Below are 26,783 nucleotides of genomic sequence, written 5' to 3'. Positions count from 1 at the left end.
ATTTTTAGCTGTTCCTGTTTTGAAACTCATAGACACAGTAGTTATTTTTGTTAAAAACGGCACGTTCATAAAGCTCATTAAAAAAGTAGAGTTTAAAATTAGTAAACAAGGACTGACGAGACTGCTACTTCAATTTACCACTTCAATGTTGCTTCTAATTTCTGTCTTTATATTGACAGAATCCGCAAATCAAAGTGCGATAGAAATGACAATAGGTCTAGAGAGAAGTCTCAGTAGGCTAGATCAAGGCAGCCCAGATCTCTGAAGTACACCATGAGACAATGTACTGGTGCTGGTATCACCATTCATCATCTACATGCCCAGGAACTGCATTGGAGGTTTTTCTGCCCCAACAGAGGCAGCAGCAAGAACCACTCTTCTTCCTGTGAGCTCATACCAAAGTAGTGGTAATCTTCATCTTCACTGGAGAGAGCTTTTCCGGGACCACCATTGTCTTACTTTCTCTGAAGCACCTAGCTATGGACAGTCACTAGCCGTTACAGTCACTGCACTAGCTAACTCTGAAGTAGCCTCTTGTCTCCTTCTGCAGGTATGGAGACTGTTTACCCTCTTACCTCCTCCTCTGTGCTTGATGCTTAGCTGGGCTTTCCTCCAAACCAATTAGATATTTTGCCACGTGGTAATAGCACCTTGTGTACGTTAAGCTGTATCCCAGATTTTATAGGAGAGTGCTTTTGCTCTCGTTTTTAGTGATCTGCTCCTGAGAACTCCTACTCAACAAGCTGGTTTGAAAATATAGTAAAAAATTGCCTTTGCTGATCACATTGCACTCAGCCAGAGTTTAACCTTCAGCTGCATCCTGTTAAAAACTTTTCATTCTTTACACTTTTGGAGCTTCATCTTAGAGATCCCTTTGTACCTTCGACAAACGCTGTATCATCACAGAAACATCTCTGAACGGCAGTGTGTTTGGTGGAGCAGCCCTGCAGCCCGTTTTTGCTTGAGCAGGCAGAGCTCCTCGTTCAGGAGTACTCGCAAAGGGCAGGGTTTGGCATAAGGTGGTAGGTGCTGAGGTCCCTGGAGTTACTCGGTGAAGAGGGAGATACTTCTTCAGATTCAGTTAACAGAAGTGGGTTTATTTAGGTGCTCTAGCTCACCTTGCAGAAACTAAAGTATTCATTTCAGTGCCAAGATGTTATAGAATGACTACATTTACTTCGTGCCCTGCTGAGAGAAGCTAGCAAGAGCTATTATCAAAGACTCCTTTTCTCCTCAGTCATTTAATAGTAGCAGCTTCTCTTCTATTCTGTGCTCTCGGAGAGCAGAATAGGAAGTGATAATCTCCTTGGAATACAGCAGACACCTGTTTGATAAGTGGTAATTGCATTATTCCTGGAGGATTATCACAGTAGTGCTTGTTTCTTTTGTAATGAAACTTCGCTGTATAAGCAGAGCAGAGCTTCACGAGCAGATATATGAAAATCCATTGCGACAGATTGAAAGTGTTTGGGACTCTGTAAACAGAGTTTCACTTTAAGTGTATGGTAAGTGGGCTCACTGTGTAATAGCAGAAGAAAGCTATGTAAAATCACAGCATCACTTGTCTTGTTTTATAAGTGAGAATGCTATTGCTAGAACTTCAGTTGGGGTTGTTCTAGTTGTGTGCAGAGCCTGATATAATAATCTCAAACACTTCCTTTCAGAAAGGTGGTATTTAAATAATGTTAAATTAGTCCACAGATAACTTTTTAAATGCTTAGAATGGAGCTAATCTGGTCCTCTGTTGGGAATTTTTTGTTCAAGTCCAATGAACTGTTGATTAAAACGTGGAACAAGAAAATACTCGTTGCTAAATCTATCTAAGGTAACTTCCTCTGCCAAACAAGAGAAGAGCTCTGTTTTCAATAGAAATCAGTGGATTGAATTCCTTTTCTAAATGGTAGTTACAGCCCAGTGGTCAAAACATAGACCTGAGACAGATTTGTAGCTCTGCAGACTTTACTTATGACATTTAGTAAAACGCTTTACTTAAGCAACTCAAGCCTTCTCATTTCTAAGAAGAGGCCTGAGATTTAATGCTGAACTTTCATGAAAGTCAAAGAAAAGTAGCTCCATGACCTCACCTGGATTTTCTGTAGAAACTGGCCCCTTATTTTTGTTAGATAGCTAAGAAAATCCAGTCTAAATGTTGGGAATGTTTCACGTGTGGCTAGTCCTTAGAGGACTCCAAGTAGAAAGACCCTTTATAAATGCTTAATTTTTTAGTTACTTATGTTCTTTATCTTTTGCTTGTCACACTTGAAGCTATTATATATCAACCAAGCACATTCAATATGTAGTTATACTGAATGAATGAAATTAATGCATTTTTAGCTGCAACGGCCCCAACCCAACAACTTACCATTTAAGAATACAGAAATATTGCTTATTGTTAATACCATTTATTATTTCTAGTTTTGAACCCTTTTCCTTTAATTGAGGAGGTTATATACTCAGTGCTTTTAATTCGACTGATGTAAAGAGCTGTAAAGCCTTTTCATATATTCCAGGTAAGGGAAATAGCAAATAAGAAACAATCATCCTTTTCAGAAGCTCATTCTTAGAAGTAGGTAACACCATGTTTTCAAAAGGCTAACATTGCAAAAATCCAATTCCTCGGAAAGTGAGATCCAGGAAGAAGAGGTAGCATAAAAAACCTATCGGCGTTTGAACCATTTGTTGGAAGCAGCGTTGCTGGCACCACTGCTTGAACTCTGCCAAGGAATTATATAGTGCTGGAAACATACCCAGGCACTCTTCTGTTTGCCATCCAAAGCATCGTACAATGCTGTGAAGTAAATGGCATCCCACCGTAGACCAGAAACGTGCCAAGCGTTTGGCTGACACTCTTTGTGAATGCAAAGCAGTTCCCAAGATGTATCTGTGAATATCTGTGGGCAATATGTGGTCTGGATGAATCAAATTGGTTGCTGGTTTATACTGTTGCTTATTATTTCACTTACAATTGTTTCCTACCTTAAAAATCTGTTTAATGGTTTTGCATCTCTCCTGAATAGCAAAAAAATAGGCGATTTGTGATCAGACTTACAACAAACAACATTATTATACCCTCTTCTATGGCAATTATGTAGTTACTTAAAGAAAATACCAGAAACCTAACAGACAATGTGTTTCAACGCAGAAGCTAGCAAATTAAACAGGACAATGTTAGTACCTTGATTACTTTTCAGCCCTGACACTGTGAAGAATTTGGAGAAAAAGAAATATAGGAAGGACAGGTTAACTCGGTTTTAGTGGTTTTGCAGTTGTTATGAGTATGAATTCACGTTAAGTGCAGCTGAATTCTTCACAGTCGCTGTAAGAGTATCAAAAGTAAGAGTAATTTCTATCAAAATACCGTAACCAGGCTGCAGAGGACATGATGGTCCACAAAGACCGATGGGTGAGTGGATGCTGGTGCTTTCCCACATCTTCAGCTACTAGAGGAATTCTTGTACTTTCTCTTATAGACCTTTTCTTTCGTTTACCTTGATCCTCCTCTCATTTGGCAACATGAAATGGATGAATGCTTTGACTCCTGGGATTTGTTGTCACCCAAAGGCAGACTCTTTCTAGCTTGGGAAAGGTTGGGAATCCCAGTTTGTCTATGAATAACACTCTATTAGTCGTTGTAGATCTTGTTTTGGTGAGAGAATATTTTTGGTTCCCGAGACATTCAGGAATGTACAGTTGAGTAATGACCTGTTCTCGGGCATATCTGTTTTATAGATCAATTCACACAGGTGTACTTATTAATAAATTCACTTAGCCAATTTACATGCGTAAGTTTTAACCACTGAGTAATTAGCGAAAGCATTGCCGAGTAACTGGAAATTTGGGAAATGTGTCATTATTTGCATATCAGTATAAAGCAATTACTAAATTAAAGAGTGCACGTTGTGACAAACATGAAGCTCCTTTACTGTTGCTTTGTCAGTGCACATTAACATCAACTTGATGTGAAAGCCTGGCTTTCTCTGCATGAACTAAAAATCCTAAGGCAGAAGTACACAATGAATCACCCAGAGTTTGGAGGCTAGCACGCTGAATTGCCTTGGGGTTCAGACCGAGGAAAGAAAAAACTGATGTAAAAGACCATTGAGAAAACGTATCAGTGGAAAGTAATTAACTCAAGATCCACAATTAGCCTCATGGTCTATACTTAACTGTGTTCCAGGTCTTTCAGCGTTTATTTAATTCTGTTACCCTGTGTTTCAAATAGCTGCAAATGGCTTGGCAGATTTTTCGTCCTTTTTAATATTTACAGTTTTTGTCTAAGAAGAAGAATGAGCTCTGTAAGTGATCATGGGTATTTATTTCAGTCTCTCAAGTATACCTCTTTCTTCATAGAATCTGTTGTACAAGGAAATATTATTTTCCTTTTGTTTCCTTTTAATATATTTGTAGTTTGAAGCAACATTAAGTACTACAGTATCTGTCCTTCTGCTTTAATTCCTAACTTGCCTAACTAGGCTTAATCAAATGAGAAGCGATCAAAACCAGGGATCATTTTCTCTTTCATTCAGCTAGCAAACGAGAGCGATAGATTCACAGTAATACGGCTGGTGATTAACGGCAACCGTAGCAAAAATTGGCATGTGTGTTCAACCGGCATACCAGAGCTGGGTGTTCCCAGAGGACCGGGCACAACTTTTTCCCAAGCTTGTACGGAAACTCTCGGTAGCGTTTTGTGAAGCTTGCTTTATCGTGGTTGTTGCCGTGGCCCCAGCGTCCCTCATCTGGTGTCTGTCTTGAAAGACACAAGTGGCCTGCTCACTGTGCCGTGGGCTCTTCTCCAGCCTCCCTCCTCCCACCCCGTCTGCTGTTCATCCACAAATCGATTCCAGGGCATCTTCACGGTGCTGCTGCCTTCAGCACGTCCTGTCACAGATCTCCCAAGGTTGCGCCTTTATACTGCAACAAAAGAATAAGATACGTACATTCAATAGGCAGTCCTTTAGAATAAACTGCAGAAGAATTTTTGAGAATTAAGCAAAGCAGTCTCTTAATCCTAATCTAAAGACTTGATCTTTTTTTTTGCATTTATTAATATTTAAGACACTTTTTTCAGTTCTGATCTTCTTAAACTTTCAGGTTCTGTGTTCTAAGTCTATAGCATTCCATTGTGATTTTAATCTTCATTATAGTTCAAAGATCTGCCATGGGAACATCACTGAAATCCCTGGAATGAATTTCCTACAACCTGTGTTGACAGGTTTAAATTACGTACTCTGACACTGTTCTTGTGGCTGGATTAGAAACTTTTTTTCAAGTTAAACCTGCGATAAGTAATTGTCACAGCGTGCTGGCACAATGCTAATTTGAAGTGACGTGTCCAAACTGGCCTCAGTAACATGAAGAACCCCAACAGGTGTGAGGGGTGGATCTTCCCATGGGCCCTGGTGAACTTCTAACAGGGGAAAAATAGTAGAAAAAGTGAAATGAACCTTGAATAAAGCTGTCAGCAGTAATTATCTCAACAACACTTTGTGAGGAGCTAAAATAAGCATTGCTGATTTATAACCTGAACACACTCCACCCTAGAGATTTTTTTTCATCCAGTTAGTGTTTAAAATGAAACGTTGAATACCTGTCAAGATTTTTTTTTTTTTTTTATTGAAGATGAATAATGAAAATGAAGTTATTTTCCAGAGGAAGTTAATTTCAAGGGCTGTCAAATTTTTTAAACTCTTCTGTTCATTTTAATATTTGTACAATAGTTTAATAAAACAAACAAACCTAGAGCATACTTGACTGTTTTTCCCAGCTAATGCTATTTGATGTCAAAAGATGAAGTGGCTAATGTAGAATTACATCCACCATCCACTTTCTCTCATTGTTCAAGGAGGGATAAGGGTTTACGTGGTAGTAGATGAGCTTTAGTTGGTTGATTTATTTTTTAAATTATGTAGTGAACTTGAATAGCAGTGTCATCTTGATCAGTATAGACTGAAGAGAGCCCTTCAATTCTCTGTAGAAACTATCTCTGCATCTTGTAATTAATCTCAAAGTACAAAAAAGCCCTTGTTTCTGTAAATTTTTTTTAAAAATGCATTTGATAGACTTTAAAATTGTAATGTAATATACCTCATTTTACAGTGGGGTACTTGCTTGTTTTTGGTGTGATAAGAGTTGCTTTACGTTTAGAGTGTATTTCAGTATGGATAGAAGTAATTTTACAGTCTGTTACTAAGAATGCTTGCTAGCCTTGAGAAAAGAGCGAAGCAAACATAAACATTAATCCACAGAAAACCTTTAATCCCTTGAGGTTTTAAACATTATTTTTAAACATGAACATGTGTGAATTCTTAAATCATGATTATACACTGAAAACAGGATTGATTACTTAATGTATAATTATACAGCAATAAGTGATGGCTTTGGAAGTGTTGAGCACTGATTTGTTCCCAAGGAATTTAGTGAGGGTTTGTCTGAGCACAACAGGCTGCCCACACGTTGTTAATAATGCTTGGTTAAACACAGAACTAGCGCCATGGCAAGAACAACCTAATATGAGGGGTCTTTTGTGCCATAGCATCATTTTTTGTGGAATGAAGAGACTCTGAGTATCCTCAGAAATAGCATGAGTTGCTTGGGAGCCCGCCACCTCCTTCCTGCATGGATTGGCTTCTCTGTGTTTGCGTGTCCAACCATGAAGGAGCATGGAGCCACCTGATATTCTCTGGAGAATCACAAAAAAAAAATGCCAAAGAGTTCCCACACTCTTATTTCCCCAGCTTCAGTATTTGTATTTGAGGGCTCTGCTGGATGCATTTAGGAACCATTATGTTCTTCATTGGTTTGTGTAATGAAAAACTTCCCACACTTACATTCCAAGTGTGGAAGCAAAACTTTCTGTGCCATCATTCGCTTGCTCTACCTCTCCTCCCTGCCTTTTACACTTCGATTTTTCTCATATGCTGCATTAATTGCTATCTCCCTATCACCACCCAAATATTCCTTGCTTTTTGTTCTGCTCACTTCTTTAATCTCATAAAAGATAAGTTACAAAAGAAAAATGGAAAATGGAAACGCTAGTGAGCTGGGAGCAGCGGCCTCAGCTGTGGAGCAGCCTGACCAGTCTTGCTCCAGTGCTAAGCAACAAGCAGAATAGCTTATTTTCTCGGTGTTTCAAATACATTGTTTTATAATTTGTTCCTGTGTCTTTTCAGGGGGTAAAGTTGGACTTAACTGGTCTGCAGTTCTCTAGATCACCCTGAGATTCTGACTTAAAGACCTGAGGTCTGAGGCAGAGGTCTGTGCCTTCATCTAACCCTGCTGAAAAAAGTTTCTCTCTGATTTCCCGTTCTGCACAGTTCATATGGTAATCTTTTTGAACAGGGAGCTTAATTTGTCTAGTGAGGAGAGATAGATGACATCTTGGTAGGCTGGGAGAAATTAACTTGTTTGAATTCTTCTGAGAACTGCCCATCAAGAAGAGGGGATTAGCAATGATGAATGTGCCTTGCAGACATCTAAACTAAAGTCTGTCTAGACTCAGAAGCGAGAGAATTTCTCGCTTGCCATAAAGTTGCCTATCCTGGCCGAAAGGATAGAGAACGGACTGAACTTGGAGATATGGAAAGGCTCCTTTGCAGGAGCCGTGCAATTCAGCCAAGTTGTAGAAAACTGATGAATTGTTTCGTGTTGTTTATTACGTTACTACTGTTGGTACGCTTGGGCTATGAAAGTTTTTGATATGCTTCATGTCCAACCTCAGTTAGTAGTACTGTACGCATATAGAGTATAATAGAAAAACTAGGACAGAAACGTTCCTTCTCAAACTTCATGTATTTGTCTTCATAAAAGACCATTTTTTCCCCCAGCTTCAAGAAAATGCATACATAAAGAGTCATTGACATTTATCATACTTGGGGAATTAGCTTATGCAAGAATAAAAAGTCAGAAAACTGAATATCAAGTTTAATATGAAAACTGAAAATCTTGATAAAGCTCCTTCCTCACCTCTCTATCCTAACCCCTTCTCTTACCTGATGAGAGGAAAAAGGCATCACAGTAATTACTCCAACAAGAAAAAGAATCAAATTATATGGAAGTGAAATTTTCACAGTGGAGACACCTGCCAGTCACTGAGTATTTAGTTATGGGCACCTCTGTCTTAGGTTATTTTGAGTAACTGAGCATGGCGTGTTACGAAATGTACTCAGTCATGTTTGTTTCTTTATACATTAGCCATGTATCAGTGAGTAAACCAGTAAATGAAAAAGCTAAGCAACTCACATTTTGAGCACAGAGAAAGGGCTGTCACATGGAGTATTTGAACCGGGATTAGCTTTCAGTCTGTAGGCAACAGTGCATTCATTTCTGATTAAGAATTTCTTGTGTGATATATCTGTATTATAAATCTCCACGTGTGTACTGCAGCCTGCTAAGCAGCCTCTAGAAAGAGCTCCTGTTCAGCTGATCACCTCCTGATTTATAAATACTATTTTGGGATGACATTTCCATGTTTGTTAATATATTTGTTTCTAACATGAAACTGCAGCTAGCTAATATTGACAAGCTAGTTATGGCCAAAGTACTAAATAGTGGCCACAAGTGTCTGTTAGATTTCAGAGTTGGTATATACTGTAATAATAATTATCGAGGGTGGTTAGAAGTTTGTAGTTGTGGTAGAATTCGCCTTGTTAAAACAGCTCTGATTCAAAGAGTATTCAAGCTGAGCTTGAATTTCTGTTCCCAATTAATGAGATAACTTTTTACTCACAATGACTTTTAACACTTTTAATAATCCTCTGAATGTTGCTCGCATACTGCTGTCATTTCCAGGGCAAAAGAAAGGGTTTCGAGTTTCAAGATGTTTGTATAATCTGTATCAAAACTTAACTTCACAGGGTGCGTAAGAATATTTTTGGCGTATTCTTATGGAGATAATCTTCTCTGACATCTTAAGCAGTGCACTGGTTGTACAATGATAACAGTGAAGGCATAAAATGTTCTCAAACCAAGACTGAGATAAGAGAGCTACTGCAGTTAATGACTTGTGGAGGTTGTTTATCCAGCCAGAACTCCGTATTACGGTATGTGCTAACAGCAGGTTTATCTTCAGCTGAGATACTCGGGGATCGATCTTCTTTTTTTCCTCTTGCTCAGCAAGGAGAAAACAGGCATTGCCAGTTTCCAGCAGAATTAATATCGATACCCAGAACATTAAGTATAATTCTGGAATTGATTGGATGTGGTGCTCTAAAGATACTGCATTAAAGACAGACGGATGGGAAAGGCACTGCACTGGGTGGAGCACCTGGTTGTCTTGGGCTAATTATGAGAGCTACAGCAAAGAGAAATTAGAGATGCCAGTTTGAAAGATTTGGGATTAGGTAATCTGAGTGTTCCTTAACTGCTTTACATTATAAAGAACAAAAGGCTAAATTGTTCACTTTGTATGCCAAACCCACCCACCCCCACATTTGAATATATGCAAGTTTTAATTCTGCCTATTCACGTTACAGAGTCTGAAAGGGTCTGTTAAAAAGCATGTACCTTCTTGGCAGTTGCACGTGGAGTGACATCTTTGGGAGGATTTTTTTCCGTGGCTTCTTCCATCCAGCTGTGCTAGTGAATGCAGCTGGAAATCTGGAACTGTAACTATTTTTCAGGATGCTGGAACTGAAGGGCGGGTTATTAAGACTTTACTTCCTTTTGCCTAATATACTACAAGCTGACCTTGAGTAGGGCTGGGAATTAGTCTGCTTTTTATGGGAGATTTATGGACAGTCAAGTATCGGAAAACATGCTTTTTTTTGTACAGCAGAATTTTGTTTGCTTACCTTATCTCTGACTATTAAAGGCAGAAACCACGGGTTGTTTTACTTTACCTCAGGAGGAAATGATGCTATGAGAATTCCCCCATTTAGTTTTCTATTGAAGTAGATTATCTACAGCTAAACATAATTCTGGATTAGAAGTACAGCTAATTGAATAATTTGACTGACTCATAGCAGTCAAGTAATACAGAAATTGCATTTCCTTTTATGGTCTTTTAACTTTATATTAAAAATCCAGCAGGCATGTCCAGTGCAAGGTTTTTGCTCTGGTTTAGGTTTGCCATTGTCAGGTAACGCCCTGTGCATGAGCAAGTGAAATCTGGTATCATTGATGGACTCCCCTCTTTTGCATATGGGTCAAGTGTTCTGTGAATTTTTTTCTTATGCTGTGTAAGGTTTATAGTCTGACCTTTGAATTTCTGTGAGCAAATGATCGAGAATCTCTAGTTTATGTCCAAAGAATTATATTAGAAAAGAAAATATTTTGCCATGGAAAAATGTCACTCCAGTGAGCGGAAAGGATTCTTCATTTGAGTAGCTCAAACGATAAAGATAGTTACCCTGCTACAGTGACTGAAATTGTTTCTCATTTTAAGTGGTCTTTTAAACAGTCAAAAGCTGTTTTTTAAAATTGACTACTACAAGGTGATACAGCTGAAGGGCTACATTTAATAACCTGCCCTGGTTAACAGGAACAGTGGTAAGTACCTGTACGTTTAGATAGACTCATTAACGTACATTAGAGCAAACCAAACAAGCAGAACTCTCACACACTCCAAAAACTCAAAACTCTCACTACTCTTGTGTCAATCAAACACTTAACAAAGAGCACAAAATAAATCAGTATTCCTGCTTGCCTTAAACGTTATCTCTTATGCTTGTTTGTTTTCAATGGTTCTTGTTAAAAGAGCTACATCCTTTTAGAGAACAGGGATCCCTTGATGATAAGTATCCTATGAGCAGCACAACCTCTCAAGTCATGCCAAAGCAGGTCTATTACATATCTGTGGCTCTGATCTGCAAGGTGACATCGTTTGCAGACTTGTCTTGCCCACTGCACCTTTGAAACTCGAGTTCCTGGGGAAGGTTTCCTGCTGTTGATGACTGTGGAGGGAGTGTGATTTGCTCCAGAGCTAGCTGATATGGAAACTGTTCTACTAACAATCATTTACTCTCTTGGCAGCAATTTGGTGGGTCATTCTTCATCTCATCCCTCTGGAAAGGCCATACTTTGCAGTGATAAGCACTGAGAAGATAACAACAGGCCTAATGGAGAAGTCTGTCAATGCTGTGCTTCAAGAGCCTGCCTGTCTCCCTACCTTAATTTATTTTCGAAAGTTTGTTTTGATTCAAATACAGGCAGTTTAGTGAAAAGAAGAGTTGTTCTCAGTGTTTTATTCAGATTACTGGATTGCCAGGGAGTCTTGTGTCTGTACTTAGATGGAGCAAAGAGTGAGCGTTTCCAAAATGACTGTGACAGTTGAGGATGAGGAAGAAGCTCCAGTTCTTTACAGATTATTGCTTTAAGATGGCCGTTTCGGATGTCCAACCATATTCTGTAAGGCATTAGAAAGCTTTTAGAGGTTGCCTTCATACTTTCCTCATTAGATATGTTTACCATTAGAAGCTTCTTTGAAGTGCTGTTTATCTCCATCAGCGTGTGGCTGAGTATGAGGAAGACCAATTTGTCATATCCAGTTACTACTTTCCTGATGCAGTACACTGAGCTTATAATATCTCTGGACTTGTCCAAGAGACTGAGTTTGCTCCTTCCTTTGTAATTTTGAAGTCTGCAAGAGTGGGAATTAAGTTGCACCAACAAAGTCGTTCTAGAAGATTGCAAGCTTGTAAAATTAACAAGGCCAAATGTCAGGTCCTGCACTTGGGTCACAACAACCCCATGGAGTGCTACAGGCTTGGGGCAGAGTGGCTGGAAAGCCCAGGTGGCCAAGAAGGCCAACAGCATCCTGGCCTGTATCAGGAACAGTGTGGTGAGCAGGACCAGGGCAGTGATCGTCCCCCTGTACTCTGCACTGGTGAGGCCCCACCTCGAGTACTGCGTTCAGTTTTGGGCCCCTCACTACACCAAATACATTGAGGTGCTGAAGCATGTTCAGAGAAGGGCAACAAAGCTGGTGAGAAGTCTGGAGCACAAGTCTTATGAGGAGCAGCTGAGACAACCAGGGTTGTTCAGTCTGGAGAAAAGGAGGCTGAGGGGAGATCTTACCGCTCTCTACAACTACCTGAAAGGAGGTTGTAGCAAGGGCGGGTCGGTCTCTTCTCCCAAGTAACAAGAGATAGGACAAGAAGAAAAGGCCTCAAGTTGCACCATGGGAGGTTTAGATTGGATATTAGGAAAAATTTCTTCACCAAAAGGTTAGTCAAGCACTGGAACAGGCTGCCCAGGGAAGTGGTGGAGTCACCATCCCTGGAGGTATTTCAAAGATGGGTAGACATGGTGCTGAGGGACATGGTTTAGTGGTGGGTTCGGCAGTGGTAGGTTGATGGTTGGACTTGATAATCTTAAAGGTGCCTTCCAGCCTCGTGATTCTATGATTATGGACTCGTAATTTTTCTTATAGTCTGAGCATGCGATGGCAGCACTCTGGAATTGCGTGCTGTTAGTGATTTCTTTCACTGCTGCAGACACATTTATATCACGAAACACTTGAAAAATAGCCTTTTCAGATTGTTCTAAAGCATATTTCTGTAAGTCTCTACATAAAAATGATATTTTCTCACAGGAAGAATAAAAGCACCTGGTCTCACTCTGGATTTGGCAAATATTTCTAGGTTGATCTCAAGAGTTCTTGGCAAAGAATACTGCGTATTCGGATCAGAAAAGATGTTGCTTAACTTTATCCCCCAATTATTAGTGCTGGCAATTGAAGTACAAATCATCTGACACTGAACGTTTACAAATAAATTCAGTGTCTTAGTGTTGGAAAGCACAAATGAGCATTAGACTCATTTCTTTTCTCTCTAAATTGTAAAGTTTGGTAGCAGTCTTCCTTTTAGTAGGGAAAATATTATTTCAAGTATCCTTTGTGCACTTTTAGTCCAGGTTGTACCGTTACCTGTTTGCATGCTAGTAGCAATCTGTTTATTTTAATATCTGTGCTCTCTTCTAAAAGGAATCTCCTACTGCCACTCTCCCTGGAATGTTTTGAGGCTTCAGTTTTATTGTCCTTCTGCTTAAAAAGCTATAGGAAGCCAAAGGGAAGACTTTTTAATCGTCTAACAAGCGTGACCAATCGATACACAGCGATGGACAAGAGATACGGCTTTTCAGTAATTGCCTTGAGTAGCTTTTTGCAAGTCCTTTTGCCTATTTCTGATTCTGTTTCACTTAACACCTCATGTACCTTTCAACTGTGAGACCTTCTGAGTAGCGATTTGCACATATATGGATATACCACTTAGAAAAAAATGGAATAACCTTATTTAGTTTTGCTTTAGTGTATTATTTATTCAATAATCTCTCTAGCTTGTTATTGGTGCCAAGAGTCCTGCATATGCGTCTTTCAATATCTCTTCTTGTGCACGTGAAAGCCGTCCAATTCAAAGTATTGTACTCAAATAACTGTGATTTTCATGCAGGAAAAGACATTCTTCTGAAAAGTTAGCGACTTTTGTGTGTTTGCCCAGTCAGAAGGGTTCATAAATTGAGAACACGGGTAATCAGGTACTCGGGCTACAAACCAGCATTTTCAGCTTTGGAGCTGGTAGAAAGATTGTGTCCATTGCCGTGGGAAGGCGGCTGTGACAGAGCAATTCGTGTATCTAATGTACTGCAGCCCTGTTTGGGAGTAGGCAGATGCAGTATTTAGAGAGAAAAACACCTCTCCGAGAGCAGCCTGGCGTCTAAACAGTTCTTGCCACTGAGACACTTGAGTGGGTGCTCCCATCGGTAAATTGGCCTGCGTTCAAAATATTTGTAAAAGTTGACGTTTGCTATCCGTGGCACCGGACTGAGGTGCCTGGAAAGTAATCTTTTGCTTAGTGTTGATGGTTTTTATAATTTCCAAAACAAAGATGAAACTTTCTGGTGCAGAAGTCTCGCTTGAGAGAATACTCTCTCCTTTATCTTAGTATGAAGATAGCCTAATTCTAGAGATATGTTTGTGCTGCTAGATTGTTTTTGAAATGAAAGGCGGAGCTTCTCTTTGTCCTAGTCTTTACTTTTTGAAAAAATTCTCAAAAAATGCCAAAGGGGAGGGCGATTTCTCACATAAATGTTCACAAAAAAACCAACATTCCAGCAACTGTCTGGGGAGTAGGATGAAATGTGCTCTGATGTTGAACCCCTTCTGCTGCTAGCTCATTTTTGAGAGACGCTTTGACACTATAATATAGGGTTGCAAATTGGAATTGCAACACCCTGCTATTGGGCCAAGTGATGAAGCGGCACAATAACTGCTTGCTTGATCTTACCACTCTGTCTTTAATGTGTATGTAAAAGATATCGGGAGCCTTTCCAGGCATCTGTCAGGGTATTTGATGCTGTTAGATCGGGAACTTCGGTCTGTGTGTGGTTAGTGTGCCTGTGTGTATGTTTTACCAGTATTTTATATAGCGTGGTAACCACAGGGCAAAGTTTCGGGTTTTATAACGGTTGAGGTTTGTTTATTATTAAAAGCTTGTAAAAATACTCATTAAACTGGTGGATTATTACAGAGAATACAGTTCTTATGCTCTTGTCACAGGAGTTTCATAGGTAATTGGTCTTGACCTGTATGTCGTCTTTAATATGTCATTTGCTCCGGAGTATTATTGCTCACTTCCTTTAAGACGATGGCTAGGCTTTTCATGCAGCTAAACTTCTGTTTAACCTTGCGATGAGAAAGTGACAGTGGGCTAGTTCAGACAGGTTAACATTCATTTGGTAACCAGCCTGCTTAATCAGCCTGCTTCAACCTGCAGCAAATTAAATCTTTGTGAGTTCTAGCAGACAAGTGATAAAGTCATTCTGAATTATGTATAAAAACAAATGGGGTATTTTCAGTGCTTATGACAGTAAATGAAATTTAAGGCTTATGATTTATTTTTGGGGTTTTGTTAAGGATGATTGAAATTTATTTTAACTTAATATTTTTACAATCTAATTAGGAGGATGCTGTATTTCTGAAATATATAATGTAAGTCTGTCATTCTGTGCCGCATAAAAATAGTGATCATTTTTATAGGATCTAGAAAATCTTTTTCTGTCCTCTGTGTTTCTGCTGAGGGAACTATTACAAACAATATTTTGAACGCACAGCCAGAATTATCTTTCTCCACGTCTCTAAGAATTGTACACCATCAAATATTTTGCAAGAATCGGATTTCTTACCAAAAGGAATTGGCTGTCTTCATTTAAGAGCTATTCACATTGTAAATTTACCTGACGTGTTATCAGGATAGGGCTTGGTGCTTCTGAAAATTCTGCTTGTGGTCATGAACCTCACTTGACCAGGACTGATGCGCTTTCCAGAAGAGGACAGAAGGCCAGGTGTATGCTTACACTGTATAAAGAAATGTGTAAAGAAATGGCAAAGGTAGCACAGAGGGTCCTGATCATAGAAGAGTGGACAATTAGCATTTTTAGTCGTATTGATTAGTACATTTTTAAATGCAATGTAGGATCAGGTATTCAAATATTATTGTTGTGTGTTTGCAGTCATCTAGTGATTTTTTTTCTTTCAAATGAGGCTAGCTTTTTTCCATTTGCTGTCTCATTAATTTTGAAAAGATGAGGTTTAGGCATATGGCAACAGGCAAAAGCGCTGTTTCTGTTGACACTGGTAAATGAACATCTATCCTGTCTAAGCTGACTGCGATCTCAACAGCATTGCTGGGTTTGTGTGTGTCCTTGTCCATATGAGAAACGTGGCATGTGCCTTTGACATTAATAATTACCAAGATGGAGATTAAATGTACTTTTTTAAGTAGCCACTGTGATTGTGTCGTTTACGTCTGGCGATAAACTGTTCTTTCAAGATAATTCTTCTTTCTTCAAGATGTCTTAACCGTTTTTAATTGGTTGTATCAGTACCTATCATCTTCACTTTAACATTTGCTTATTGATTAGGAGGGAAAAAATTACATTTACTTCATAAAGGCATACCACTGTAAAAATTATCACATACAAATAATGGTTTAAAATTCAGTACTGATTCAGGAGAAAAGAACAATTCAAGACAGTTTTGAGTTTCCGCTTCCAGTTACTTTGTTTTGATACTCTGTGTGTACATAACTGTACAACAACTCAGTTGTTGTTTCTTTGGATGCTTTTACGTAAGCAATCATTTTAGTTTTTCAGGCTCCTTTCTTTATGTCTGTATAATTAATTTGGTCTTCTGCAGTGCAGTCTGCAGTTTGAATCTCGAAGCACCCTTAAAAAAAAGACAACCCTCAATTGAAACTGTAGCTTTAATAAATGATCGTTGCTTTGTTTGCAGATGACGCTAGCTGTTTCGGGACTGACTTTCCCTTGCCATCGACTTACAGTTGGAAGAAGATCTTCACCTGTACAAACGAGGGAACAGTCAGAAGAGGTAAGAACATCATCTGTATTTTACCAGTATACTCTAGGAAGAAGCAGGGAAAGCTCATTTTGCCATGGTCACCGTCCCTTCTATTGTCAAATACATCAGTAGAATTGCATCTTAAAAGAATCAGTTTACAGTTTCTGTAATGTGTAATTGTGACAAAGTAAGGAACTGGGTAAATGAGTCATTGAAGAAAAACAGGGAAGACAAAGTAAGCAAGCCACAAGTTACTAAGCATTGAAAAATACTCCAAATTAAACAGAAGGCTGAATGTATATTTTTAGTATTAGCAGAAAAAGATGTTTGCAGACTGTATAAACTCATGATTTGTTGTTTCTAACTGTAAGTTTCTAAAGTGTAAGTGTTTTTCACTATTTATGTGTTTGGCATTTTACTAAAGATGATGTCTGTAATAGAGGCTTATGGTCAAATTTGGTTTTTGTTTTTAAATAGCAATGCACTGATGTTCATATGGTTAGCGACAGTGATGGGGATGACTTTGAAGATGCTACAGAGTTTGGAGTTGATGATGGAGAAATGTTTGGAGTAGCATCATCTGCCTTGAGGAAATCGCCAATGAGTAAGAGTTGACACTTCATTTACGATTGACGGGTGATTGTACAGCAGTAGTGAAAGTGGAGAGGTATGATGGCACTGCATAATAAGAAACAGGAAAGTATCTTTTGATAGGAGTGTTAGAATTGTTTGAGTGTCATGTCTGATGGATGTATCTAATGAAAATACTGCAAACATAATTGGCAACTGTGCAAGCGTCTCCCCTTGGAGGAAGTCTTTTAACCTTAGTTTAAAAGATTTTAGCTTATAGTAGAAGAATAATAATTAAACTCAGAGAAATTATGATCTCTAACCAAATGTTCCTGTAGATAACTAGATTTCCACTTCCCTGTTTTGAAAATTCTACAGATTTTAGCTGCAGCATCTTGTGGTGATTAATATTGTTAGTTATTTACATTAAACAAGTTTCTCAGTGTTTGTTTGTTCTTGAATTATTAAAAGGATTGAGCAGGAGCAGTCAGTTACCTCCTATATGCAATTCTATATACTCTTTATTTACTTTAGGCTTGCATTACTGTTACTACCTTAGAAGTTTTTTGACAGCAAATATATGTAATAATAGGGAAAACTTTTTAATAGTACGTATAGGAAATTTAAAAAGAAAAAAAAAAGAAAGAAAATGAAAAGAAAAGTAACTAGTGATATTGTGGGTCAAGCCTTTCAAGCCAGTCCTTTCATTTTAATGTATTAAAGTAAGTCCAGAGTGTTAACTGAACAAGTGATATATCACATTACGCTGGACCTGAGGATTTTACTGTTTGGAAAGCCTGAATATATTCACGAGAGTGTCTGGAAATTTCATGTCTTTCCAAAGTTGATAGTCTTTCATGAAATTTATATGGTCTCTTGGTAACCACGTCAGTAAGCTGTCAACATAAAAAAAATATCCCTGAAGCAAAGTGAGTTCACATATTAAAATCTGCTTCCATGAGGTTGCATTTAATATATATTTTTCATTTTTTCAAGTGCCAGAAAATGCTGAAAATGAAGGGGATGCCTTATTACAATTTACAGCTGAGTTTTCTTCAAGGTAAGCTTAGCCTATTAACTGTGCAGTTCTCGTTACAAACTAAGTAAAATTAGTAAATAATGAAACTAAAAATAAACCAAATGTACATATTTTCTTGTGGGGTCTTAGCATATATAGGCATCCTAATCTAATTTATTTTAAGCTTAACTTTGTTAGAACTGTTTCTGAAATAAAATTATTTCTCAGTCCAGAGTGACAGATTCTTGTCTTATTTAATTTGTCACTAATTAATATCATTACTTAATTATGTTAGGGTCCAGAAGGATGATAAAGACTCTGATTATCTATAGTAATTTTAATTTGATATACAGGATCAGAAAAGCTGAAGCTGATGAATATTGAAAAATATATGCAGAGATGCAATAAGAGTTTTCACAATAATAAAGTGATTGGATAAATCTCTACTTTTAAAAAATACAGAAATGTTCCTTTTTTAACTTTATACCACCACATCATACACTGTTAAACAGTTGCCATATTTCATCAAACAGGTAGAAGCTGCAAACCAACGTACTGCAAAGTAATGCAAAGTTTATGACTTCTGTTTTCACTCCTCTGTGTTGAAATGCTCATTTATATATATGAGATGCATTAATGTGTAATACAAGAATAGCCTTCAATTAACCTCTAGGAATATAATAAAGAGGGGAAATAAGTTATGATTAAAAAATTATATAGAACTTAAGTTGTCTATGTATATAAACAGAAAGTTTTTATGATAAAATTTGTAAGGTAGCAGTTAGTTGCTTTGAGCTTTTGAATGTTGGGGGACAGATGGCTTTTAAAGCACGGAAGGGAAATATTTAGAAGTGTAGTACTTCATCTTTCTAAAAATTTAGCCAATGCATTATATTTACAGAATATATGAAGAGGTATAATGTTGAAAATACTTATTTTTGTAATTTTTTATTAATTGGAAATTTTATCTCAAATAGGTATGGTGACTGCCATCCTGTTTATTTTATTGGATCATTAGAGGCTGCTTTTCAAGAAGCCTTCTATGGGAAAGCTAGAGATGTAAGTGTGTATTAAAATTACTTTATTTAATATAGGGAGAGAATGGAAATCACTGTAAATGTTTCATCTTTGTTTTTTATATCTACCACTTTAAGGCTGGTAAGGCACTGGAACAGGTTGCCCAGAGAGGTTGTTGAGGCCCCATCCCTGGAGGTGTTCAAGGCCAGGCTGGACGTGGCCTTGGGCAACCTGGTCTAGTGGGAGGTGTCCCTGCCTATGGCAGGGGGGTTGGAACTCGATGATCTTCATGGTCCTTTCCAACCTAAACCATTCTATGATTTTAAAAAAGGTAAAGTACATTTTGGAGTTATCTTCATTTTATTGTTTGTGAAGAGTTATACTCATTTAGTTGACTGACTAGAATACTTACCTTGGTTGTTGTTGAAATTACGGTGAATAACTCATGCTTTCTCATCATTCAGGCTGTATTTTTATTGGAGTCCTTTAGGCATCAGAGCTACTCCCCCCTCCTTTTCTTCCTGAAAGTGTCCTAGCACCAGGTAACACTGGCTGCGAGTCTTGTGGTTGACAAGTTCAACGTTGCATGTTGGTAATTCCTTCGAAGGATTGCTAATGAAATTGTAAATTTAAATTGAAAGGTCTCTAAAATACAGTGCGCTTTTTTTTTTTTTTTCCCTTTGTACAGCCTTTATCTGCCAAGTAAATTCCAGTACTAAGATTTGGTTATTTAGTTTTTCTGTACATCCAACCAGACATCTCAAGTTTCTGTTATTCCATGCACAGTTTTCAAGCCAGTTTTTTAATAAAATTAGAATGGGGATAGTTTATTTAAGTTTTGGTAACTTGAATTCACTAAGGAGAAACCCAAACCCCTGCATAATTAAGCATAGTTAAAGCTGAAACACAAACAAGAAAATCATGCTGTTTAAATTTAATTTTTGTTTAACTTTAAATGAAGAATGTTTTGGCTTCTTGTAGTTATTCATATTGGAAGGAACAGCTATGTTACGTTAGGGGCTGTGCTGATAAGTGCAGCGTTATGGATCTACCCTGTATAGCTTAAGTTAACACATACTTTACATGTTGTGTGCACACTCTAAGTTTAGTGAATATTTTCCTGTCTTTGTGCAGATTTCAGAGGATAAATGGATACATAATAATTCAGTGGGAAAGTATTAATTTATAGTAGCTCATTAAAGTGGGCCTTAATGCATGCTTGAAAGAAATCATATTAATTGAACAAGAAAAGTGTTTGAGTTGGGAAGTTCACTTTGTATCATTTCATCAGAAACGGTTGACAGTGTATCAGTATAATAATGGATGACAGCCCATTAGGAGCTCTCATAAATATTTTTTTTATACCTCTAAATCTAGTATTAATGCAGTGCAGTTACTTAGTTTTTTACTTACATAGCACATCTGAAATTCATGTCGCCTTACATTTCTAGCATTTTGCAGTACATTCAGACCAGATCCTCATCAGGATAAAGTTATATATTTAGGAAAGTGTTATTTTTGCGTCTTTTTTCTTTAATTTTTTTTTCCAAATACTGCATTAATTTTTGAAATCCCTTCCCCCCAACTACTCTGTGGAATGATATTATTTTTATTATAACATTCTGACTTTAAACAAAGCTATGAGAACATATAAATACCATTTATTTTTACTGCTTTTTTCCTGTTACAAAGAAGTTTTTTCAGTACTGCCTCCTGGAATTCATAACTGAGGAAAGGGATACATTATTTTATATTTTTATAATTGCATTTCATAAAATAATTCAATATGTATATCAGTATAAGAAAAAAGCTTAGGAGAAATTGCAACCTGTATGTCTTGTCTGCTAATTTATACTATGGAGGGCACTTAATTTTACCAGGGCAACAGATGAGCTTCAGGCACCAGCATTCTTCACTTGAAGTGAGAAATTGAGTTCCAAGAGTAAATAAAAACAAGATTGAAGGTTTAAATCCTCTGCTAGGCTTTTTGAACTTATATACTCATTAAATGTTTATTGGAGTGGTGGGATTACGAAGGATTTGGGTAGCTTCATCAACTGGTATATACTTAATCACTAAGTAAAACACTACATTTGATAGAGTGTTTCTCACGATGCCACACTCAATCCATCTTAATGAAAACCGCTTCAAACTGATTTAATTTGAGAGCACTTGGCAGCTTGAGTGCTCAGAGATCTTAGCCTTTTCTTGACAAATTCTCAACGCTGTCCAGAGCAGAAGGTGCACTCTACAGTTCAGGTCTAGTGAGGCAGCCATCAGCTATGTTTTTAATCTACTTCTTCCCTCAAAAAAAATCCCATTATATATGAACTTGAAGCTTTTTTGCAGAAAGATTTTAAGAAAATTAGCTTATGTCAGAACATGTGTTTTAAACACAGATTATGGGTTAAAATTCTTTTTAAGAAATTAGATATTGCTCTGTTAAATCTTAATGCCTTTTGTGTTGGAAGGGATGATAATTCATAGTTGTTTAAGAAAATGTTACTTGAAAAAGAAATACCTTCTAAAAAGGTATATATATCTGTTAGATATCTGTTACATATCTGTTACCTATGTTTTGTTTACCTTTTATTATGGTAGCTTTTCATTTCAAGTCTTTAGGTAGTTCAGATTAACATACACGATGGGTATCTTTTTTCCTTTAGAGCAACTGCTACCATGATAGTGCTGGTTTTAGGTAGGAGAGATGGAATAGGGTCAAAAGTAGCTCTACTTTAAAACCTGTATGTCTCTTCAGCGCAGAAGTACAATAGCCAAGATACAGAGCTTTGCCTTTAACAACCAGTGTCTTTGGTCCATGGCAATGAAATCCCCGGTTGCCTGCTGCAGCCTGATAGTTAAGGGCATTGTGTGTTCATTTCCAAGGCTTATTGTGTATATATATAACACAAGAAAATATTTTCATTATCATTTTTTTTAGTTGGGTCAGGAAGAGGAAGAGAGACAGAGGTGTACTAAGTGAACAAATAAGTTTTTTTTTCTGTGGAAGTTTTCCCCTACTGATTTTGCCAACTGGGAAGAAGCATTTCTCTGTTACATTAGTTTATGAAGAACAAGCTTGCTCTTGCTCAAGTAGCTACACTATCACAGAAATAGCTAGACCTGATGCCACAGAAGACATCTTACAATGGACAGTTCTAAACAAGATGTTTGGGGAAGGTTTCTCTGTGACTGAAAGCAGTTTGTGGGTGCCTTGTGTTCTGAAACACTGGGGGGGTTGTCCTAATTTAGGGCAGTATTGTTATTAATACAGGATCTTAATAACGCTATTGAATCTCACTGAGCTGTTTACTTGACTAATACTAAAGTATTTTCTTTTATTGGAGCTTGTTTGCCTTTTCATTTTTATGATTGGTTGATACTCTTTTATTATGAGAAAGAATAAAGACATCCACTTTACCTTTTCAGGAGCTCTTATCTTTATATCCCTCTGTCAGATCACCTCCTGCTCCTCTCTCAACCTTTCTGTTCACTGACTTTTAATAAATATGTGAAACATCTCTCTTAGCACAGATTGGTATTGTCACCTCAATATATATTCCTGCATATTGAATATGAACCATGTTTTTCTTCTCCTTGAATTCTGTCTTTTAGGTTCAAGTCAGTGGCAGTACCATTCCTCTCACATATGGGTACATTATTTTCAGAATGTCTAGAAGAAAGCATGTTCCTTCCACAATTTGGCGTGCTCCAACAAAAGCTTTCTGTGCCTCCCCCCCCCCCCAGTGGTAGCAGAATATCCTTTCATCCAGGGCTTTCTGTAGTATCATTTTTTTCTGTGTAACTCAGAACACTGACCCTTATTACTTCAGCTAATTAAGTTCATGCTGAACTTAATACAGAAAAAAGATTCACAGAGATAATTATTCTGATTTCTGTTGGAGCACATTATAGAAACAGCATCGACTGCTCTGCAGTCGTCTTGTCTCAGAAGAGAAATTTGAAGTCTTAGATGCTACCTTGAGTAGAGGAGAGAAATTGTTCTGAATCCCAGTTGCAGAATGGCTTTTTGGTATAGTCTTTTGTCTTTTTTCCCCTTTTATTCCCTAATTACTGTGGAGTGGTGTCAAGAAGTCCAGCTTCACCATCACCTTTTACTTGGACTCCAGGCACATTTCAAACCAAGTCAAATGGTTTTTTGATAATGCAGCTACTGCTGCATTTTATAAGGGGCTTGATCATATTGTGTATGCTGGGTGTGTGTCTACCTCACCAAACAGCTTGGTGTCATCGGTAAACTTGCTGAGGGTGCACTCGACCCTCGACTCGGTATTTGGAAGATGAAATTAGACTAAATCGAACTTAAAATAAAACACATCTTTACCAGGGAGAGTGGTTAGCCATTTGAGCAGCCTACCGTGGTTCATATGGATTCTTCATCACTGGTGATTTGCTGAGACTAGATGTTTTACTGAAAGATAAAATTACTGAAAGATTAAATTAGGAATTAGTTTAGGGATGTCTTATGCCATGTATAATACAAAAGACCATATCAGAAGACTAGAGGGATTGTCTCACTCCTACTTTAGGAACTTGTGGGGTACAGTTTAGTTCAGATCCTCTTCTACAAAGCTAGAGGTTGCTTAGTGCCCCTTGTCTCTCTGTCTTTGGTGTCTGTCTCATTTCTTTTGACTGGTGCAGGGGAATTTAATAATGCTTCTCTTCAGCGGGTTTTGTTCTGTTTGTGTAATACAGAGACAAGGCTTCCGATGAATCTCCATCCACCCTATATCCTGCTGTGATTCTTTTTCAAAGTGCAGTAAATTCGAAGGTGCATCACCTTGGTGTTAGAGGTTTACATTCTGCATAGGGAGAAAAGGATTGTGCATGATGGTGTAGCTGTGTCCACTAAGGGTGATTACATGATCTCCAAGATCACCTTAGACAGGTGGATCAGATTTTACACTTCAAAGGCTTAAAGATATGCAAATATGTCCCTTTGTTCATTTGAATTGGCTCTCACCATGTAAAACCTGGAGGAAAAATTAACCATCTTGATTCATTAGCCTACCAGCTGAAAAGAACATTCATGCCTCTAGCTGTTGTTAGATGGTGAACATTTTTGTCTCACTCATTACTTGAACTTGTAAACCTGAGATTCAAAAATAACCATTGAGCTCTGTGGTTTTGCTGACCCTTATGACTGTATCACTCTTCTCATTCTAGTTCATATTCTTCTGAGGTATTGGATTCACATTATTTAGCACTGGCTGAGAAACTTGGATATCCCATTACTCAGTGATTACCAATTTAGTCTCTCAACCTCGTGAAGAACTGTGTTTCTTTCTGCCTCAGTGCCACCTTTTCCTTCATTTCTTCTAATTCTGTATGAAGTGCATTAACTTTTCTAAAGTTCCAAAATGCAAAAAGGTCCAAGTGGATGGCGTAACTGTTTTGGTATATAGGACAGATCTTTAGTGTGTCTGTCTGATGTGTGGGATTGTATGTGCATGTTGGATCTCTTGGTCAGGTGCATCAGTTTGTGTGGCAGGAGGGTGCTATATTTTGGATGATGTAGCAGAGAGGTTTCATGGTGCAAGGCTACAGCTGGGGCACTGTGCCTCTTGGGGGGCTGCCCTGCTGCAGTGCAGCGTCCGTCTATGGCCCGCGTTTCCTTCCAGGTGCCGTGTGCCAGGCATGGTCCATCAACAGCTTAAAACCAGGCAGGAGAGGGCTGCAGTACTTCACGGCAAACACAGAGTGGTGTAAGGCTTGGGAGAAGGGGCAAGGCCAACAGTGTCTCCTGTAGTCTGAACGCAACAGAGATTGCAGGAAAAAAAAACGCTTGAGGTCTGGATTTTTGAAGGTGTTTGGATAACCAAGATGCTGAAAACAGTTAGCAGCTCTTTCTCGTGACCCTTTTCCCTCTGGAATAAAATGAAACCTGGAACTTAAAGTTAAAGCTTTTAGGATCTTAAGTCTCATTGACATTGAGACTTACACTCCCAAGTATGTCTGTAAATCCAGGCCACTTCTGAAAATCCCTGCGTATGACTGCCTGGTCTTCAGCATCCATGTACTCTGACAAGTACATCTCTTGAGGGCTTAAGTTCCTATAGTACTAAGGTCTTTGGAAGTCCATCAGCTATTTAGTACTTAGAACCTTTCCAGTATCCCATACCTTCATAGAGACTAGTAAAAGTTCTTCCCCATCGGATTTTTTTTCTTCTTTCTTTTTTGTAAATTTTATGCCAAGTGTATAACCCATGAGTCATTATATTATTGAGAAATCTCACACAGAACAGACTAGTGTTCCATTAGTAGGCTTTTATTATGGAAGTCAAGACTGTTCAACAGTTTAGTAAGCCTATTTTATTAGTGTTCACTGAAGAATTCCTAGTATTAGTCATCATAGAAACCTAGAATTTACTGTTTTTTCAAAGGCTTGAAATAAAAGCAAGAAATACCTGCTTATAAATATATACTCCCATGGGTTAGTAAAAAACAAAAACAAAAAAAACAACAAACAAACCAAACAACAACAAACTCCAAGCCCTGAGCCTTTTTCAATAATGCATTTTTCCAAGGAAAAAATATCACTGGCTTCCACTAAGATTTTTTAAAATCACGTTTCAGTGCTTCAGTTCCTCCTGCTACCTCTTTTCATTTGTCCTAGCAGTATGCCTGTGCCTGACCTTAACATTTGGGATGAATTATCAGACATAAGACGATCTTTTATATATGATGGAGTTTAGTCTTTGCACGGTGAGATTTGTTGATGCAACAAAAATTACATTCACTTGTAAAGTAGCTCAGTGTAAACATCTATTGTGTATGTGCCTGTTCTGTTTACTAAAATTTGTCCCTAAATCTTTAAGCCTAAAACTGTACATATTTTGAAACATTCCCTTGTATGGAATCTCATATTTAACAGTTTCATGGGGTTGTTTCTTTGGAAGTAAAAGTGTTTCTCAAGAGCCTTTTTTTCTACCCGCTCCCAGTGAAAAGAGGAGAGCAAAGCCATCCGCTTACCACAAAGCAGTGCCACCACAAAGGAAAGATTAAGGGTTTAGGGAGAGGTCAATGTGGGTTTTTCTCTAACTAAACACTTTCCTAAAGTTTCCTTGTGGAAAAAATAATGAAGTCATCTCAGAGTTTTTAAAGAATTTTTATTTCTTTTTCACCGTCTGCATTCGCTTGTCTTCTCAGCATGGATGTTTAATCTTTCTAGGCTTTGTGAATTGGTCCAAATGAATAAGTGGTGAGCTGTCTCTCTAGGAGCTAGAGGCTTATTCTAAGGCCCTAATCACTGAGTAAACACATCTTTGCCCTCCCTCTCTTACAACTGCTATATAATAGTCGAGATTCTAGCACAGTAACCTGGATATTGCAGGGATCGCCGCTTTGAAATGCAGAACGGCTGATCCTCAAAAACAGACAGTGCCTGATCTTCCCCTGCCTCTTTCTTCTTTTTAAATTAAATATCACCACAGAAATGCTGTTTTATTGCTTGATATTGTGCATCAGTGCCCTGGGTTTTCAAGTTTAGTTTCAGTCAACATTGTTGGCTGCACTTATATGGATCTCTGCATGTTGGGCTTATTAATGGCCCTTCCTGCCACATGTGTACATGGTTTTGAAGAACATTTAAATTAAATTAGACAAACATTAATGCAAATTACTAATCCCTTTCCCAAAGTCTAATGTTCAAATGTATTCTTCTTTTTATAAACAGTCATTAAGTTTTATCCAAAGCTGGTATATGAGGTGATAGCCATACAGGTTTTCACAAAGACAGCTTGTCTCAAAATTGCATCCCGTGCCTTGCATCATTATCAATACGCGTCGATATCCAGTGTTCAGTGTTACTTCTGATGAAGAGAAATTACTTTAATTTAAAGTCTGGAAATAGCGTTTACCATA

At 38.0% G+C, this 26,783-nt stretch overlaps 1 protein-coding gene across 1 annotated transcript in view; it reads left to right on the top strand.

The window, feature by feature from the left end:
• The window catches only part of FAF1 (Fas associated factor 1), a 171,525-nt gene that overhangs the window by 96,763 nt on the left and 47,979 nt on the right, over nt 1-26,783 (top strand). Inside the window, exons 9-12 of the mRNA XM_082483796.1 lie at nt 16,229-16,324; nt 16,772-16,898; nt 17,861-17,924; nt 18,860-18,941. Coding sequence (XP_082339922.1) covers nt 16,229-16,324; nt 16,772-16,898; nt 17,861-17,924; nt 18,860-18,941 — 369 coding nt within the window. The remainder of the gene's footprint in view (nt 1-16,228; nt 16,325-16,771; nt 16,899-17,860; nt 17,925-18,859; nt 18,942-26,783) is intronic.

The sequence above is a fragment of the Vanellus vanellus genome, assembly GCF_965231255.1.
Source record: "Vanellus vanellus genome assembly, chromosome: 5".
NCBI classification, from domain to species: Eukaryota; Metazoa; Chordata; class Aves; order Charadriiformes; family Charadriidae; genus Vanellus; species Vanellus vanellus.
This window is presented reverse-complemented; position numbering and strand designations above follow the sequence as displayed.